Here is an 18844-nt window from a genome sequence, read left to right on the forward strand (position 1 = left end):
GTGGAGACAAAGGAAGAAAAGCAAAAGTTATCTGAGCAGATGTCCTGAGTGTCAATATGGAATATGGTCTTCCAACATGAGTTTGTTTTTCTGATTCCTCACAAACAGAGCTGCCTCTAATCCTGTAAAGAGGACTTCCTTCAGCTCTTTTGGAAGTCACTGTGGGCTAGATATCTACATGGAGTATCTACAATATCTGTCATTTTCAGCTTCAGGCTGTTGAGCAAATTATAGAGTGTGGCAATAAAATGGAAAGGGTCTCGTGTGATTTATGAAGGAGAACATATTCTTCTCTTACATACAGCCTGGTTTCGTGAGAATACACTTTTGAGTTAAGCTGGTCCTCTTTTATACTGGGACCGTTCTGCTGCCTGTTTCCTTGGTGACAGTCTTGGTAGTAATGTAAGACGACTTCATACTTTGCTGATAAAGATTTACAAAGATATCATAATTACAGTTAATGTCCATTGCATGTGTACACAAACAAACTGACTGACTGGATTCTCTTCACCCCAAATCCATGCAGTTTTCTGCATTAAATCACCATGGGATAGCTTTAATCCAAGAGAGAATCTGAGTGAAAAAATTTCTTTCTGAAGAACTGTGCTATATGTCTAGTTGTAGTCTATTAAGCAAGGAATTCAACTGTTTAGTCTTGATATATGAACTAAGCAAGAAATCAAATATTTCAGACAGTAACCAGCCCACTGTTTTGAGTATATAACAAAAAACACTCTTTATGACAGTGTAAAGTTGATAAGTTGATAGTCTGTGGCCAGAGACTGATCTGGTCCAATTTAAAGTGATTTAGATGAAACTCTGATTTCCCCATCTTTCCCTTTCACAGGAATGTCAGTTGTTTCTTTCGTGTCCTCTTTTTGGCTAGGCAAGTGACAGAATTGCAGTTAAGAGGTCAAAGAAGAGCTCCACAAACACAGGAAGGAAGAGAGCAAGGATGGAGCTTGTTTTACCAGCGTTCTCTTGATCCTTATAAGCTAATCTTCACTAGTTGACATGGACCTTGCAAGTAACATTTTCTCCAATGACTATCAACTTTTTCACATAACTTTTTCAAAGATTTGAAGGTGTCATACAGAAAAATCTTCGTAGAAGTGCTTCAGTGAGAATGTTGCTATTTGTATGTGTTTGTGTTTTGGAGTGTGGAACAGAGAGCTTGGAGAATTAAGAAAAAGTAGAACTATTTAAAAGTGAAGTTAATGATTCAACAAGGGCAGGTTCCCTTCTAGGATAAGTCTGGTTATATATTATAATTGTACAAATAAAGCGTTCATTCCAGGTCTATCCTCCTCCTCTCTAGTCCTGCACTGTCAGGGCTGTGTTCTTTGCACAAAGATGTGGCTTTTTCTTGGGATCATCTTTTCTCTGGGGATGCTGATTCCTGGAAACCTCAGCTTGAAATTGCAATATGATGGGTGAGTGTGAATGGAGTATCATGAAGAATTGTGCATGCAGTGAAATTCCCAGGAACTGTGTAAGAATAATAATAACAATTATGAACCGAAAACCTGGAGATAGGGTTACTAAGCTGTAAGCTTTGTAAGATTTGGAAAGAAAATTTAAAGACGGGAAATGAAGAAAGAGTGAACCAAATCCGAGCCAGCAAAGATATGGCTGCAGCCATAGGAGACACAGAATGCCCCTCAAACGGACCTCAGGATGCTCTGCTTCCATTAGCTGAAATTCGTTTGTCTTAGCCTCTTTCATAATGAACTTTGAAATCAGATGCTGTAGGAATAAAATGCCTTTCCTGAGTATAAAGCAGGGGGATGACTGTGCAAAATTATATCCATTAATAAAAGACAGCTGAGGTTATGTGGAAAAGATGGTGTCTCAAAAAGCAACTTGGATACTGAACCCCTGTTGGAAATCAGTAGAAATAACAAAAAAAAAGCTAGTGAAGTTGGTCCAGAAAATCCTCACCCCAAAGTGTTCAGAGAATGAGATTATCACATTTTTTCTTACTGTTTTTGAAAAGTATGAAATGTCTAGTTTTGCTGTTTTCTCCATTCTCAGTTCTGCTTCATAAGAAACTGAGTGATATAAAATTATGCTGTTTGCCTATCTAAATTATTTTGTTTCCTTCAATCTCAACTTTACAAGGAATGGTAAGTCATTCTGCCTTTACAGCAGCTGCGATTTGCAGGAGGGGCACAAATATAGTGTGGAGGCCAGCCATCCACATATAACTTTATATATGGAATTTTCTAAAGTAAACAAAGAAAGTAGCCCAGTGCTGAATGCCTCTGAACTAATTATATCCCCAGAATATAGTTTTAAAACAGAGAGAAGACAAAGCAATACCTACCGCAAGCAAGTTCCTTCATAGTATACCTGTTCAACAACTCTCCTGGCAAAGCCCCTGGAAGAGCATACAGAGTCACCACTTCTCTCTTTAAAATGTGTTATTTCACTTGGGTAATACTTAGTCTTTAGATTTGTATCCGGGACTCAGTCAGAGCCTGTCAGTTTCACTGGATAGAATTCAACAGGCCCTTGGAAATGTAGCGTTCGTTTTTCTTTCTAATTGCTGTCCAGGACTGAACCTGTCGAGTACGCGCACGGGATTTAAAAACACACTGAATAGAATGGTCAGTGTGACTTTGGGTGGGCAGCACCTGCACAAAGATGAAATGACTAGTAAAGCCCATGATCATTGTTATTTGCTCTGTTCAACAACTTAGATGAAATTTCCGATCTATGAGCATTCAAAGAAACACAGCTTGTGCTGAGAAAAGTCCTTTAATTTGGTAAGAAAGCTTAACTGTAGCATTTTAAAAACTGTTGTTCTCACATGGTTACATGGGCTGACTTTGCACTTCTCTACTGAGAATCCTAGTCCATAATCATAAAGGAGCGTGTGCTTTCTAATCTTAGTTTACTATTAAAAATGATTTGTCTCCACACTGGCTATTGTAAAAGGTTTATCAGTAAATAAGAGCTGGCCATCTGGCAGCAATCTGACTGTCTGGCATTTCTTTCATTTGGTGTAATTAAGACATAATGTCAATGAGGATAGAAAGATATTACAGGATATTGTTTCCCTTCCTGATAGACAAAGAGCAAAGCAAGCCCAGGCATTTAGAGAGAATAAACTCTGAACTGCAGCTGAGATGTTTATTCTCCCAGCAAAGATGTTTATCCTGCATCTACAAGGTTCTATTACAAAGATATCATGGCTGTTGCAGCAAATTGTTAGCAATGCAAATGTAATCATTTTGCCCCATAGATAACGGTGCTATATGCTAACAGCATCTCCTGAACTAGTAGTAAACAGCCCATTTTAACTATCAAGTTCTACATTTCTCTATCAGCAAAGGTGATACTTTCAAGAGAGATGTAAAAAGCCCCAAATCCCCCTATTTTTCACTGCATAATATGAATGAACAGTGAATTCTATTTGCATGTATATTAAGTTGATAATTGTACATTTGTGTATGGAAGCACAAATGATAGCAGTTACAATTCAGATGATGAGAGCATATTATATTGATGACCATAATGATTCACCATACAAGACTTTTGCGACAAGAATTTCTGTTACAAAAGCGTTAAAATGTAAAATGTTCTTTTTTTGTACTTATCCTGTAAAGGCTCCAAGGCTCATTGAAGTCATTAAAGGAGATTGTAAAGCAGTGGTTATTGGTTACTAACAAATACGAGTATTTCTCAGGTTCCCCCTTCTATCACATGAGTAGTGGATAACTGCTATCTCACCTCTGAGTAATGTAATGTAGTCATCAAAATCCACTCCTCTTTATGAAACCCTTTCATTAGAGATGTCACACTTGCTATGAATTCTGGAAAATTGATTTGAACGAACACCGAAAAAGAATTAGAAAAATAATTACAGACAGGTTTTTTAATAGAACATACAGATTTGCTTTTTCTGCATTTCCAAACATTCTAATTTGTTCTTTGTAAACTTTCAATATTTTTTTTCAGATTAAGTCTGCTGTAGATGAAAGTGTCATGGGTCCTCATGAAAATATATACTCAGACACTGGATCTGTGTGTATTTTCTAGAAATAAAAAAAATCATAGATCCTGTAGTAGAAATTTTTGTTTCCTACAAATTGATTAAGAATATGCAGTTCTGGAGACCACGCTATTCATATTTGTGGAATAAATTGGCTCTTCTCGTGGCAAGTAGTTTGTGGACATCTCAAGCTCTTAGCAATGTTCATTTATCATGACTATCTAATGTTTTTGCATGCTCAAGTAGATCAGCGAAGCAACAAGTCTATCTAGAATAACTGAATAATTCCCGAACAGGAGGAAAAGAAAGTGACATCTTATCAAATAAATAGTTTATTATATATTACTGATGATCTTGTTTTGGCCCTGGTCCCGCAAAGGCAGAAACGCACACCAGGGCTCATGCAAGCAGTTGAGTTCAGTGAAGCCAGTATGGGGAATAAAGAAGGGCCACCGGCAAGGAAGCAAAGTTAACCTAATGTTCTAGCAACAGAAAACCCACATCACTTACTTCTACATGCAGCTAAACCATTCCAGAAATTCATCACTCAGATATGCTTTTGTTTGAACAGCACTCAGTTACATGCTGTGTCTTCCTTTTACATAACAAAATATCTCCTTTTGACTTTAACAGACATTAAAACTGATCCTGTTTCTCTGCTGAATTTCCAGGGATCAGGTTTTTCATATTGTGCCAGAAACATTTCAGCAAGTCCAGCATCTTCAGCAGCTTTGCAGCACTTTACTGGTGAGTAAGGATAACCATGTGTGCCCAAAAAGCGGAGCGGGGTCTTGAGCTGTAAAACAGATTTGCATGCAAATTTGGACAGGAATGAAGGTTAAAGTAAACTTGAAAAAGCTTTACCTAACTTTTTTTTTCTTAGTGTAAGGTGGAATTGCCCTTCCATTACCTGAAGGAATTTATGGGAAGAAGTTAGTTTCCTTGCATGGCTCTGTGAGGGTGCTGCTCCTTACCAGTGGTGCCCGAGTCAATGGAAACACTAAGCCTGTGTTGCATGCTCTATGAACAGATGGCCGGAGAATAGTTATAGAGAGAATTTGAAGGAAAACTTCTTTCAGTTATTGATATGCAGCTACTTTTTCTTAAATATATTTTCTCATTCTGAAAACAGAGCTTGATTTGTGCATTTCTTTCTTCTCCTCTGCACAGCTGGATTTGTGGAAGCCCCAGCTGCCTGAAGACATCAGGACTGGAGAAGACCTGCACATAAGGGTCCCAGCCCCTCTGGTGCAGGCAGTGAAAGACAGCTTAGATCATCATATGATCTCTTACAAGTATGACCTCTGATTTCCTGATGGGAAAGACTGGTTCTAACAATTTTTGCAATCACAAAAGGACCTAGCCGTTTCCAATGAACAGTCAGCAAGTACTGACGATAGGTCCCAATCTTTGTCCCAAGTGCCTCCAACTTACCTTGACCTGTCCAATGCACAGATACTATATATACCTTTGAGTTTTAAAGGCACTTCCCCCTGTGCCCTGTTTATTCACCTTCCAGCTATCCTGGACTGTGAATTTGGAGCTGGGATCTGAGACAGCCCAATTTCTCTTGTTTCTTGCCATTGCCTTCTCAGCAGTAGAGGACGGTACTCAGAATTATGACACAGTTTTTTATTTTAATGTCAGGAAGCCAAGCTTGGTATAACCACTACTTATAGGAACATGCTTTGCTCTTGGAAAGTATGGATACTTCAACACAGGGTCCTCCCTATTTTGGAAAGCCCAAAGGTTTAACCAGTATCACTGCAGAGAAGCAGTTTCTGTAGCTCTCCTTTTCCCTTCCTGTCTTTTGTTGCTCCTCTGTTTTGGAGAAGAGCCCTTTCAAAGTGAGTATCCAGACAGCTTCTTCAGAGCTGCAGTTTCCTACCCCAGTCCCAGCCCCTGCCAGGCTGGTGAGAATTTCCTGGCACCATCCATTCAGAGACATCCCAGCCTGGGACAAAGGGCCCGGTGGCAGGAGCACCCAATTGGGAGCCACGAGCTGCAAATGGCCCATGATGCTTTTACACACCTACCCAGCCACACATCTTCACTAACTGCCATGCTTCTACTTCCAACCAGAAGATCTAATCCAAATAATGTTTATAAAGACAAATGGGATTAAATAAAATTCCCACAGTCCCACTCCCATTTGGAACTGACTCTTTCATGTAACCAGTAGCCAGCTGTATTTCATATAAACAATCCTGTAGTCATTCAGGGCTGGCAACAAACAGCCAATGGACACACACTGACATTTACCAATCAAAGATAAGTTAAAGGATAATGGGTGCCACTTCAAAACCGTTTAGAATTAAAGCTGATCTTGACTTCCTGCATCTTACCTGACAAATTCTTTTTAGTAAGCATGATGCCCTGACAACCAGAGATGGAGAGAGACAAGGTAGGAGCCAGTATGAACGATCTAGCATCAGGTTCAGGTATTCACAACTTAGACCACATTCCAGAAGATATTTAACCTCTTATTTATATCAAGGCTCTTCATTTTCTAATGGTTTCAACTGATTCTATTGGACATTTAAAGACTAAACTGAAGGTAGCTTAATCTTTTTTTCCTTTCTTTCTTTTTTCTCCTTGGATTGGGGCCAGAACTGTATCCACCTTGTGTAGGGTCCTAAAGAAAGAGGTGGGTAATTTAATAGTCAAGCTGAAATTTTGGCTTTGTATCGCAAAAGGGTTGAGATGTGTACGGCAATGTTAGAGTTAAATTTCCTATAACAGATTCAAAGCAGGAACCACCTTTTAGAAGGCAGTTGACATGCAAGGAAGGTAACATGACAGTTAGGTATATAATGATAGAGACATAAATGACAAATTATAATCAGGACATCAATATTCTGACTGTGTCAGACTCCAGGATTTCAATTCTCCAGAGCTCTGATAAGGCATTTTGAATGTGCAGCTTCAGTTCATGGGAATTTGCACCGCCTAAATTTTAGTTTGAAGTTCAGATGTGAATAAACATCAAAGTTCAGAGTGAAAGTCAGCTGTAACTACTCTTGAAAGTTTCTTATGTGCAGTTTCCAGAAATGCCTATCAGTGCTACTGTCAGCAGAATAGTCTATTAGCCCTTACAGTGTTTGAAATAAACAATGTTTAATCTACCTTTGCAATTGTATTACCACAAGCATTTACAAGAAGCACAGATTTGTAACAGTGTTAGAAGGGCTGATTGCAGTGTGAAAGCACAGTGTATAATCCAAAATCCTCTGAAGCCATGGAAAAGGTCTTATTGACTCCCTTGATTGTGGAATCACACTTGTGCTATACTAATTTATGAACTAATTTGTAACTAAAAAGCAAGAAGAGCATTATGAAGGAAAGAAGCACTTTTGTTCTGACTTTTGAAAATTGCAACGAATACTTCTGTGAAGTCTTTGCAAATGAAAAATGTCTCCATAAAACACAATGAAACACTAATCTTATTTTTTTTCTCTCTTCCCAAAAGGTGATATTTTACAGTTTTGCCCAGAAGTAGAAGCGGTGAAAAAAAGAAAGCTATTGAACATTTTTTGGTAGAAAATTGTCAATCTGTAAAAAAAAAATAAATCTGGTAAAATCATTACTTTATTGTAAAAACCCAGTGAAAATCTCAGTATTTTGAAATTTCTCTTACATGAAAGTAACCACTATGCTGATGGTGATGAATTTGCCAGGCAGTTCACAACAGAAGGGGCTAAATCCTTTAATTTGTTGATGTAAGCAATGTACCCGCCATGATAGTTCTGCAGTAATTTTTATGGATTCTTTTCTTTTCTATCTCCCTCTTTCCTTGCCCCTCAGAGTCCTCGTACCTGACCTGCAGAAACTTGTGGATCAGAGCATGCCGAAGGAGAGGAGCAGCCACAGGCAGGTGCCAGAAGGTTATATCTACACCCAATATCATCCCATGGAAGAGGTAGAGGAACACAAGTCTGCTTGCTTTCTTTGTTGCTGCTATTTTGTAAATACCACAGCAAGCAATGCTGTGCTTGCAGAAAGCTCCGCAGAAAGCTCTTTCTGGCTTTCTTCTTTGCAGAGTCAGTCCTTACTATTTGACTAGAATCTTGGCCTGGTTGAGTTGGACATGAATTTGCCGTTGGTTTTGATTAAATCCTCAATTCCTCCCTGACCAAAATCTAAATGCTCTGCATGAAGCAGCCATATTGTTTTGCAAATAACATTCTGGGGTTCAGTTGCTTGGTTTACTACCTTTCTACCCTGTTATGCTTTATCATTATCTCTAGCATTTATTCATTTAAGCCCCAATACATTTGATGCTGAGCCAAATGTGAAGTGCAATGACTATTGCAGTATCTGGAATCTCAGTGAGGAAGAAGAGGTGAACAGTGGGAGATCTGTAGAAAGAAGTAATTTAAGGAGAAGTTTTTGACACTTTAGGAGAGAATAATGTCACGACGGCGGGTAGCGGAGACTTCTTGGTGCTATATTTCACAGACCAATGGGTAAGCGAGCATGGTGGTATTTTTCCTCCTAGCCACATAGTAAGAGTGAGAGAGCAGAGTCAATCCTCGCATAAACGTTGTTTGAGCTACCCATTGGGGATGACTGCTGCTAAACTCAGGTGTGAAAAATCAGTACTGATAGGGAAGAGACTCTATTGCTGTTTTGAAGATTTGATGGTGTGGTTCCACATCTGGTGAAGTCAACAGAAAGATGCCCAAAAGGACAGGCATGTTGAATGAGATCCAGGACAGAGTACCAGTGTTGTATTGCAGTGATGTTATATTTTAATACCCAGTGAGATATGACCATCCATTTGCTCAGAGGCAAGTGAAAGGCCTTCCGTGAGTGTTAAGTGATATCACAAATTGAAATGAGCTCTGAGGAAAACGTTGCTTGTCTAAGCAAAAGAAAATGCTTTAATCTGGAAATGGAGGTGGGAAAGAGAAGGAAAGTCCCACTTTGGACCAAGAATTCTCTGTGACTATTTCAGATTTATCAATGGATGACTCAGATCCAGAAGAACAACAGTGAGCTGGTGACTCAGCACTACCTGGGGAAGACAATTGAGAATCGAGAAATGTATTATCTGCAGGTATGGGAGGAACTTTCTTAAAATGAATAAAAGCTATCTTCACAAAAAAGTACACAGGAGAAGACAGGGTTCAGATCCTTCCTAAGACAGTGCTCATCCCAATTCACTGAAATAACAGGAGATGGTTTTCTCCTCTACACAACAGTAAGATTTGTCAACTTTCATATACACTATCACCATAACCTTGCTATTATGCAGTGAAAACAACAAATTTAACTGAAGTCTTGTTTAGAAATACTAATCAAGCTGAAACTAACTTGGCAACAGCTGTGTGCGAGGATAAAGAGTTTTGTTTTGTTGGTTTTATTACTTTTTACAGCATATAGCCTTTCTGCTAGGAGAATTCCATGACATTTTTTATCAGACACTCTAGTAAAAACCATAGCTTTATTAATTGGTTTAGTTATTGTCTAATTTGTTCCTATCACCGAGTAAAATTAGATTCCCTGCCGTTTTGTGCTTCCCCATCAAAAAAAAAAAAGAATCCCAAAGTAAGAACAACCTGTCCTGTGAATGACTAATATAAATGAAAAATAAAGCGGTTTATTGACAGTCCTGCTCAACAAACACTTTAAAACTTGTGCCCTGAAATACTACAGAGATGGGTTTATTAGGAAGGAGAGCTTGTCGTAATGATGTCTGTAATAATGATAATCTCAGATGGCTCAATGGCATATCAAGGCACATCCTTTTCTTTCTGTGTTACACTAGGCTGTTTTATCGTAATGTAAGTTTTCCAAATGATCATTCTTACACTCTCTCAGATCAGTCAACCATCAGATAAAACCAAGAAGATCATTTGGATGGACTGTGGGATTCATGCCAGAGAATGGATCTCTCCAGCCTTCTGCCAGTGGTTTGTGAAAGAAGTGAGTCCTCACTTTTCCACTTAGATAATTAAAAAAACATATCACTTTGGATACTTCTCTGTCATTGTACCAAGAATTATGCTTTTTCTGTTAAAAATGTTTCTGTTATGATTTTCAAAACTAGTACATAGTACAAATACCCGTGGAAACCTAAGTGCAAATCACAGTTTGAGGTGAATATTTGTTAGCTCATTGTTTCCTCCACCTGAACTAATTCCAAAGACACCGAACTTGACAGCAATCTCTCCATTTCCCATGGTGGCTTTTGGATCAAGCCTCTCTGCATCACAAACCCACAGTCCCCCTGGAATAAAGCAACCCTAAGATATGGTATAGCAACATTCCACATGTACTGAAAGTACCTGGCGCACAGTTACGCTATCACGCAGCTTTCATGCCTGCAAGACCATATCCATATGACTATACAATGTCACCTTGTAAATGGCAAAAGGTAGATATCTCCACATATCTGGGGATTGCATAGATCTTGGATAACATGGTGATACTCAGTAGTGATTCCCTGATGATAGTTCTAAACTAGCTCTTTCCAGTGATTACAACTAGATTCTCTGCTCGGTCCTCTGTATTTTTTCTTTTCAGATTCTTCAAAATTACAAATCTGACCCAAAGATAAGCAGATTTCTACAGAATTTGGACCTCTACGTCTTGCCAGTCCTTAATATTGATGGCTACATCTATTCTTGGGAAAAAGTAAGCAGTGAAAATCCAGGAATTATATTGAAAGTTCGATGTGCACAGTATGTTTTGTTAATTTTAGATACAATCACAGAAATTATATTTAAACAGAGAACAGTGACAGAATCATTACTCACACAAATCCTCTCATGGCAGAGCAGTTCTGTTTCTTCTGGTAAATCAGCAGTCACTTGAGATTACAGGGCTAAAAATTCCTAGTAACGTCATGAGCCTGGGGAAGAGAGGACAAAACCACAGTATCAATTGGTTTTGTATTTCTGGGGATGGATTTACTTTCCTCCTAACAGCTCAAGGCTTGGTTGATGGAGTTAAGTATGTCTGGAGGAGACAGTCATTCTTCGCAAGAGATGTCAACTAGTAGATGGGTGTAAGCACCTTTGCAGCATGGGACAGAAGGGGAATTGATCAAATATTGGGCAATTTGGTTTTGCAATAGGTGTGCCCTCCCAAATAATCTTCCTTTTCTGATATGGAGGATAATGCAAAATGTTGGTCTTCAGCTACTCTCATCATGCTTCCAGCCCAGACAAAACACCCTTTAATGCAGGACCTCAGCATGGCCCAAGAGGCTCAGCCTACCACCATGTGGATCCTGCTGTCTCACAGCTTGCTCCCTGGCAGGTTTGGGGCATACCACACATTGCACTTGGATGCATGTGTAATTCAGCCAGGAAGCTCATACAGGCAGTGCGGTGAGGTCTGCAGAGAACCAAGTGTAGCAATAAGAATAGTAGGGAACCAAGGAGCAGCAGCAAGATTAACTAACAAAAAAACCATTAATCTTCTTTAATTTGAAACAAACATAAGTTCAGGTGTTGTCTCTTGGACACAGAGGTACCCCTCACAATGCCAAGTCTTTCTTAGGAGTGCAGCACTGCATGGGAGCAGTTGAGTGCTACGGAAAAAGCAAACTTTTTTTTTTAAAGCTCAGTAGGCTCATTTCAAGGTGCATGGAGGCTTGTGTAATACGACAGCCTGGCTGTAGTAGATAAAATGTTCTGTCACTAGGCTTTATCACCCTTGCACACAGAGTTGCACTCTTACAATGCAAGAGTTACTCAGAATGCAGAGGTCTAAAGTAAAGGAGTCTTTACACCATATTATTATGAGGCCCTATGGATCATTGAGTTGTTATTATGTAACTGCAGTTACTTTTGCTTAGGATCGTCTGTGGAGGAAAAACCGTTCTCCACATATGAATGGCACCTGCTACGGGACAGATCTCAACCGAAACTTCAATTCCTCCTGGGGCAGTAAGTTCCAAGTATTTCAGATCAGCAACGCAAATGTAAAGCAAGAGTAGTAACTAGTCTCTGAAGTAAGATGAGGTCTTATAAGAAAGGAATACTCATCTTGTTGTCATCAAGACATAAGTAAAAATAAAAACCTGGTTTGTAAAAATATTAAGTCATTGGCTCTCAACTGGCATTTAATTTTGTGAGCAGAAAATTGCTGCTTATATAACTATACCTCTAATTCACTGCCGGAGCAAGCATCAGTTCTAGGCAGCAATGTTAGGAGTTAGTCACTTAACAGCCAGCAGTTGGGTATGCCATGAATTTCAAGGACCCTCTATAGCTTCCCTGGCAGGTGGTACATTGTGGTGGTGTCAGAGTGTTTTCATTGCAGCCAGCCTTTAAATATGCATTAAATATTTCAGTGTTGTAGCAAATTTTAGTTTCTACCAATAGAGTGAAATGTTAAAGTCGCACTGAGCTGTCTAGTCTTCCTGTCCACATAAACACACACCTTTACACTCCCAGGTAAACTTCCCTGTTCCCTCTGAAGTGGCATTTATATGTATCTCCTTTGATTCACTTTTTGTATTCCTTTCCAGGTGTTGGTGTTTCTTATAACTGCAGCAGTGAAATCTTCTGTGGATCTGGACCAGAATCAGAGCCTGAGACAAGGGCCGTGGCTCAGTTTATCGAAAGGAAGAAGAGTGACATTTTGTGCTATTTAACAATTCACTCCTACGGACAGTACATCCTCACTCCGTATGGTTCCACAACTAAACCTCCAAGTAACAGTGAAGAACTGGTAGGGCAAAACATTCATCTTCTACACTTGTAGAGAACAAGTACAGGCAGTATACTGCATGTGGCACAACTCTATTTGCCCTCTTGCCTTTCCTTCAGAGGAGCTGGGCTTATTCAGGGACTTGCCTTGGAGTTACTGCCGCTCCTCACATTTCCCACACAGTGAGGACAGGCTATGGGCTGACATTGGTTCCCCTCCCCGGCTTAGTCACAAAAATTAGAACCATGCTGTGCAGAGTTTAATATCTGCATTAGCTCTGTGTACTCTCTGGGTTTACAACTCCTCTCATGTCTATCTAATAATATATCAGAACTCTTGGCTTCTATCTAACACTGCTTTCCTCTCCTCTAAACAGAACCTCTGGTGACAGTGATTTAGTGTTTCTATGGAGGAAAGGGGAAGTAACAAGGAAAAGAAGTAGAAAGGAACTTTTCTTTAAAGAAAGCTTTCTCTGAGGCAGGTCTCCAGGGCTTCAGCTGCTCATTTCCCTAATGTAGGGCTGTGGTCTCTTCATCTTTCTTGGTTGCCTGTTATATGTGCAGTATCAGCAAGATCTCCTTGCCGCAGAATTAATCCTAATCCTTCGTTTTAAATCAGGAAAATTGAATTATTACAGATAGGGTTACTGCAACGCAAGGTAAGTGGAGAAGAGCGCCAAGTTCTTGCTGCATACAAGAATGCATTTGCATTTTAGGATGCCAGCACACTATACACACATGGCTGTCACGATTGTATCCAGAAAGGGTATTCCAAATGCCTTCACTAGGAGAATGGGAGAAAAGTAGGCATCTGCTTCTTGGTTACTTATTCCCTCAGCTTCTCAGTTCTCTAATTTGAGTTCATTAACATATGCACTTATGAACATTTCAGTAGCTGGAGCACTAGTCAAGAGCATGAGGGACTTGGGTTTGAACTTCATATGAGTCATTTAGTCTGTCTATGGCTCAGTTTCTAAAGATGGTGGGATACAGAGTCTATGGCAATATAACAAATTTAAGGGATCAGTCACTGCTGTAGTCAGCACCAGTGTGCTATACGGCATAGACTCTAACTCTCCAAAACACAGCCCTCTAGCTTTACAACAAAGTAAACACTTTCGCTAGCTAATAGCAGAGTTATTTTCAAAATTTTAATATAATTTTCATTAAAAAATCAAGAACAGTTTGCTCACATGTTTGTAATGGGTTTCGCTAAGTCCTGAATTTATAATATCAAAACTTAAAGCTGATCATATGTAAATGTAAAGCTGAAAGAGACAAAAATTTTGGCCCACTCAAAATAATTGCCAAATGTACTGGTACTGACGACAATGCTGTTCCTATTTTGGACTTACAGATGCATGTTGCAGAGAAAGCAGCTGCTGCCCTGATGGGAAAGTATGGGACCAGTTATAAAGTAGGATCAACCTCTTTAATTTTATGTAAGTTTCTTTACATTTCCCTTTGATTGCGCTGTATTTCAAAGAAGAGAGTCGTTGTGTCACAGGCATCAGTGAGTACTGTTTTGATGAGTTTCCTCTTTGAGTACTATTAAATGGACTGGTTCAGTGGAACATCTAAGCAGCAGTCATTTGAATACAAGATAACACTGTACTTTATAAAGCTGACTGCAGGAAGGAAGGAAGCATTGATCAGAAGCTAGTTCCTACATGAATTCCTCACAGATACATCACAGGGGACAGGAGATTGGTGATACATCATCCTGACCCTGCTGAAGTCAGCAGCAAAACTCCTATTTGTCTTCACTGGAGTCAAGCAAAAATTAAAACCCCAATCAGGTCTATAGTTACTATATCAGACATTATCACATGGCAGCTGCTTGCAGTTCTGCGTGAAATATGTCGTTTTCAGCCTTGTTCCTAATGGACTGGATACCCACATCATGAACACACCATCACAGCCGATACTAGTTGATGGCCTTTACATATAGGACTAGAGGGCCCTAGAGACTTCCTGGTAAACCCAATCTTTTCCCAGTAAGCAATAAGTCATGCTAGTCACTGAGAAGAGTAAGTAGTTGGCTCTAGTACCCATGCGGTTTTGCATATTCACAGCATCTGTGCCAGTCCCTGAGTCACACAAGTCACCTACTGTGTGAGCAACATGGTGTAAGTATACGGTAACTTGCCTACGTCTAGCAGTGCATTTTGCCAAGGTTTGTACTTATACTGAATAGGTAATAAAAAAGATGCATGAGGCAGATGAACAGGCAGTAGCCAGAAAACTTTCAGACTTGACCAAATTATGCTTAAAAACAAATATACAAAGAAATTTCAGGCAGTGTCAATGTAGGTAATGACGTACCAAAACAGACAAATGGCCAATCCATCTTGTACTCCAAACTAATCACAGTAAAATGTTAAAAACACAGAATCCCTGGAACTCATATCCTGTTATTGTACAATACCACCTTATGGAGGATTGTTTCACTCAGGAAACTCCATGGAAGACTTTTAGTATAATTAAGAATTGTAGCACCTAGAAACTCTGCTTTCCATGTCACAGTGATATACGGTTACTGCTTAGTTCAGGGATTCGGGTATAATCTTGCATTAACTATAGCAAGAAGTATTTTCAAAGAACTGTGCTTAATACATATGTCTTCCCTCTATTTTTAAATTCACAGACAGTAACTCAGGCTCCTCACGGGACTGGGCTCACATGATTGGCATTCCTTTCTCCTACACATTTGAACTGCGAGACAATGGTACTCACGGATTTGTTCTACCTGTTGACCAGATCCAGCCCACATGTGAGGAGACTATGCTGGCTGTGACAACTATCATAGACTATGTTGATCAGAAGTACTTCCCTGGTGGGGCTGTGATGCTGACCTCTGGCAGCTTGGGCCTGAGCCTTTGCCTGAGTGTTGTACTTACATGGACTGTTTCTTAAAAACGGCTTAGAGAACCCAGCAAGAGACTCCCATGCAAAGTATAATGTCGCTTTGAAAAGACAAAATTCCATGAACAGAGGAACTAAATGTCAAGTATTTCAATAAAGGCTCATCCCGCAAAATCCAAGCACCCACTTGTGTTTTTGATAGCTGTGTTTTAGGGAAGGAGAAAAGGATGAAGAGCTGTGGCAATTTCCCAAGCTTCCCTTGCTGTACTCAAGAAGCCAGCTTGAGTACACACGGGGACAGAATACTGTTACTCCCTGGTTCTTGAGCACATTTTCAGTGCTCACCTGGGCCTACGCAGCCCTTCTGTCGGCCACAGTCCTGCCTTGTCACAATTCTCCCCACTGCCTGACCCCACCGACTGCTGGGTCTTGCTGGCATTAGCAGGATGCCTGTGAGACTTAAATATTCCCGGTTCCCACTACAGGACATTGGACAGCTTCGTTGAGATCCACCCTCCTTCCCTAAACTAGCACATTGGGATTTACCAGAAAACACAGGGCCGCAAAAGCTGGTGAAAGGTCATAATCCGGCAACCATGAACAGCAGCCTGAAGCAAGAGTTGAGCTGGTGCAAGCATGTGGGGACAGACAAGAGGTTTGGCCCTGCCACTTAGGTGCAGTCAGATCAGTGATGATAGAAACTGCCCAAATCCTTAAAAAATACAGAAGGTAAAGGGAAAAGGAAGATGAGGATGGGGTGCTAGTCCCACCTCACAGAGCAGAGCAGAGAGTGATTTCATTGCATCCTCAATTGCCAAAACTGTGTGACTGGTGGATACAAATATTCTCCTAAAGTCAGACTCCTAAGGCATTTCATTGCAGATTGTACATAAAAAAGTCTATTTACAGAGGTGTGTCTTTCTTACAAACCACCTTAATCCTTTGGGGTCGACTCTGCAGAAGGACTGGGGCCCATTTGTTGGCTTTCCATCACTTTGGAGAGCCTGCAGCTTGCAGGGTTCTGCCTGGGATCCCCATGCGAAGCTAGGAGCTCACTGGAGTGCCAGAGGAAAGGAGATGTTTCAGCCCATTGAGCAGGGCCCCTCTGTCTGAGCTGCTCGGAAGGCAACACCAAGAGCTTCTGTGTTGTTACAGCCAACACCAGAGGGTGCAGGGCATTCACTGAAATAGAGACAACCTATTTTAACCTGTACTCTGTCTGCTTTTGAATCCAGGAGTCCCACTTCCCAGAAATATGTCCACCAGGCTTGGCTATACAGATAATAGGACAGATTTTTTTTTTTCTTTCTGATAGAAAATGAAGAGTCCAGGGGGAAAAAAAAAAATAAAAATTTTGTATTAAATGTCTGATTTTCTTAGCAAGTTTCAAGATTCTGCTTGAAAATTGAAGGTGTTCTAACCAGAGATTTTCAACTAAATATTTCCAACTTTGGGGAAGAGAATGTTTGTTTTTTTCCCCTTGATCGCTTGAAGGCCAGTGATGGCAAATGCAGATCAAAAGCTTCTGCCAGAAAACTCACAGATAAAGGACATTGGAAGAACTGTAATATTACTGTCTTCAAGTTATAAAGTACAGCGAGACTCAGTGACTTGACCAAGATCTTAAAGAGGGTCTGTGGCAGAACCTGGAAAATTCCTTTGTCCGATTCTCTTACAATGCTGACAAGAGAATCATGCATATCACATGGTACTGTTTAAAAAAAAAAAAAAAGACAAAATCTTGCAGACATTTTTTCAAAACACATCTTATTGTCATTTTATCTGTACTGTTAGTCGACAAATATTAGCTCCTGTGTTCATTGTCCACAGATTATTACCAATTGGTGTAGCTAAATCTGTCTGACTCCTGCAGGTTCCCCAGAGCATAGTCCTTCCAGACCAGCCACTCATTTACAGTAAGACACGTCTGTCGCTGGGCTCTGCAGCAGAAGGTGTCGCTAATTAGCACTTCTCCCCACTGGAGCATCACTCCCCAAACTTATGTTTAGTTTAGGATGTGACTTGTAAGTCTTTAAATTTTTATTTGTATATTGTGTCTTTGGAACCATAAGAAACAAGACAAGTCCATCTGGCCCATCACTGTGAGCTGTCTTTAAGCTTTTGCCAAGAAAGGTTGGACCAGATGATCCTTGAGGTCCCTTCCAACCCGGTATTCTATGATTCTACGATTCTGAGTGGGGTTTGACCACAAGCGTTTCGTAGCCATTTGCTGGCATGCAGCAGTGAAGCTCCCAGTGCCACCAGCAGCAGATGGTAGTGTCCTCTGGGGACCAGTGTCCACACGGTCACCTTGCCAAAGCCAACCCAGGCTTGGGCTGCCACCAATCACTTTCCAAAACTAACCTATGACTACACCGGTACAAAAATGCTGCTGGCCAGGGATTCTTTGCTGGATTCAGAGATATTGCACAGCCTGGATGCCTAGAGCCAGGGAGGAATGGAGATGGTTTTGCTGATCTTGGGTATCTTTTGATAAAATTGTTTATCATTACAAGATGCAACAAGGTGTGTCCCAAAGCTAATTAGTAGGTTTCTGTGGACTGTCTCAGTCTGTCACTACCTCCCCTTGTTGCAATAACCACCACCAGGCAGGGGAAGATGCCCTGCACATGGCACCTAGGCAGAGGGATGAGAGGAGATTTTGCTTCCAGCATTCCCAGCATTCAAGAATCATAGAAGCGGAGAGGAAGACTTCTCCAGGGAAAAAAAAAAAAAAAAAAAAAAAAGAGAGATTTGGCAATAATCATTATTTAGAAGAATGTCTGCTGCTCTCAGCACACTGATCACACTTGGGCTTACAGCTCCTTGGATCTGTCAGCAATGACTCACTGACTTTGCATAGTGAAACCACAAATGAAGGTTGTGTGGAAGCAGCACCTTGCCCCCATTGCCATTGCAGAACAGATGTCCTGCAATGAGTGCTTACAGCTGCTTTTAGGAACTATCATTGCACAAACAAGCCACAACCACTAAAAGGCCAATGCTGCAGCAAATTGATCTTTACAAACATTACATGGGCTCTATATTTCACACACCCTCCCAGTGTGCTGACTTCTCTGTGTACCTTTTGTGCTTGTGGAAAAGTGATATGTATGGCTGACAAAAATCACTGCAGAGAGAGTGTATTTTATAAATCATGTTTTGCAAAGGAAAATTTTAAAGAAAAAGATGGTATGGGTGCATCTATTGAATAAACTCCACTTACTTTATGAATCCATTGCATAGTTTTATCTCTCCTGCATTCCATTGTTGCTTTTTCTGACCCTTGCCAGGTTTTGCTTTTTTAAGTATGGAAAGA

At 40.3% G+C, this 18844-nt stretch overlaps 1 protein-coding gene across 1 annotated transcript; it reads left to right on the plus strand.

Annotated features, from left to right (window-relative positions):
* Positions 1-1312: 1312 nt before the first annotated feature.
* CPO (carboxypeptidase O) lies at positions 1313-15576 on the plus strand. The gene is made up of 11 exons (XM_063342162.1): positions 1313-1433; positions 4669-4744; positions 5168-5292; positions 7802-7916; positions 8955-9056; positions 9821-9925; positions 10526-10636; positions 11805-11895; positions 12480-12682; positions 14018-14102; positions 15308-15576. Exons 1-11 carry the CDS (start codon positions 1354-1356, stop codon positions 15574-15576), a joined length of 1362 nt encoding a protein of 453 aa, XP_063198232.1. The 5' UTR covers positions 1313-1353.
* Positions 15577-18844: the final 3268 nt, after the last annotated feature.

This window comes from Chroicocephalus ridibundus, chromosome 7 (genome assembly GCF_963924245.1).
Source record: "Chroicocephalus ridibundus chromosome 7, bChrRid1.1, whole genome shotgun sequence".
In the NCBI taxonomy this organism is placed as follows: domain Eukaryota; kingdom Metazoa; phylum Chordata; class Aves; order Charadriiformes; family Laridae; genus Chroicocephalus; species Chroicocephalus ridibundus.

Coding starts and splice junctions, on each gene's coding strand:
- CPO (XM_063342162.1), top strand. CDS start 1,354: ATGTGGCTTTTTCTTGGGATCATCTTTTCTCTGGGGATGCTGATTCCT. Junction 1,434..4,668: donor TTGAAATTGCAATATGATGG/GTGAGTGTGAAT, acceptor CTGAATTTCCAG/GGATCAGGTTTTTCATATTG. Junction 14,103..15,307: donor ATCAACCTCTTTAATTTTAT/GTAAGTTTCTTT, acceptor TTAAATTCACAG/ACAGTAACTCAGGCTCCTCA.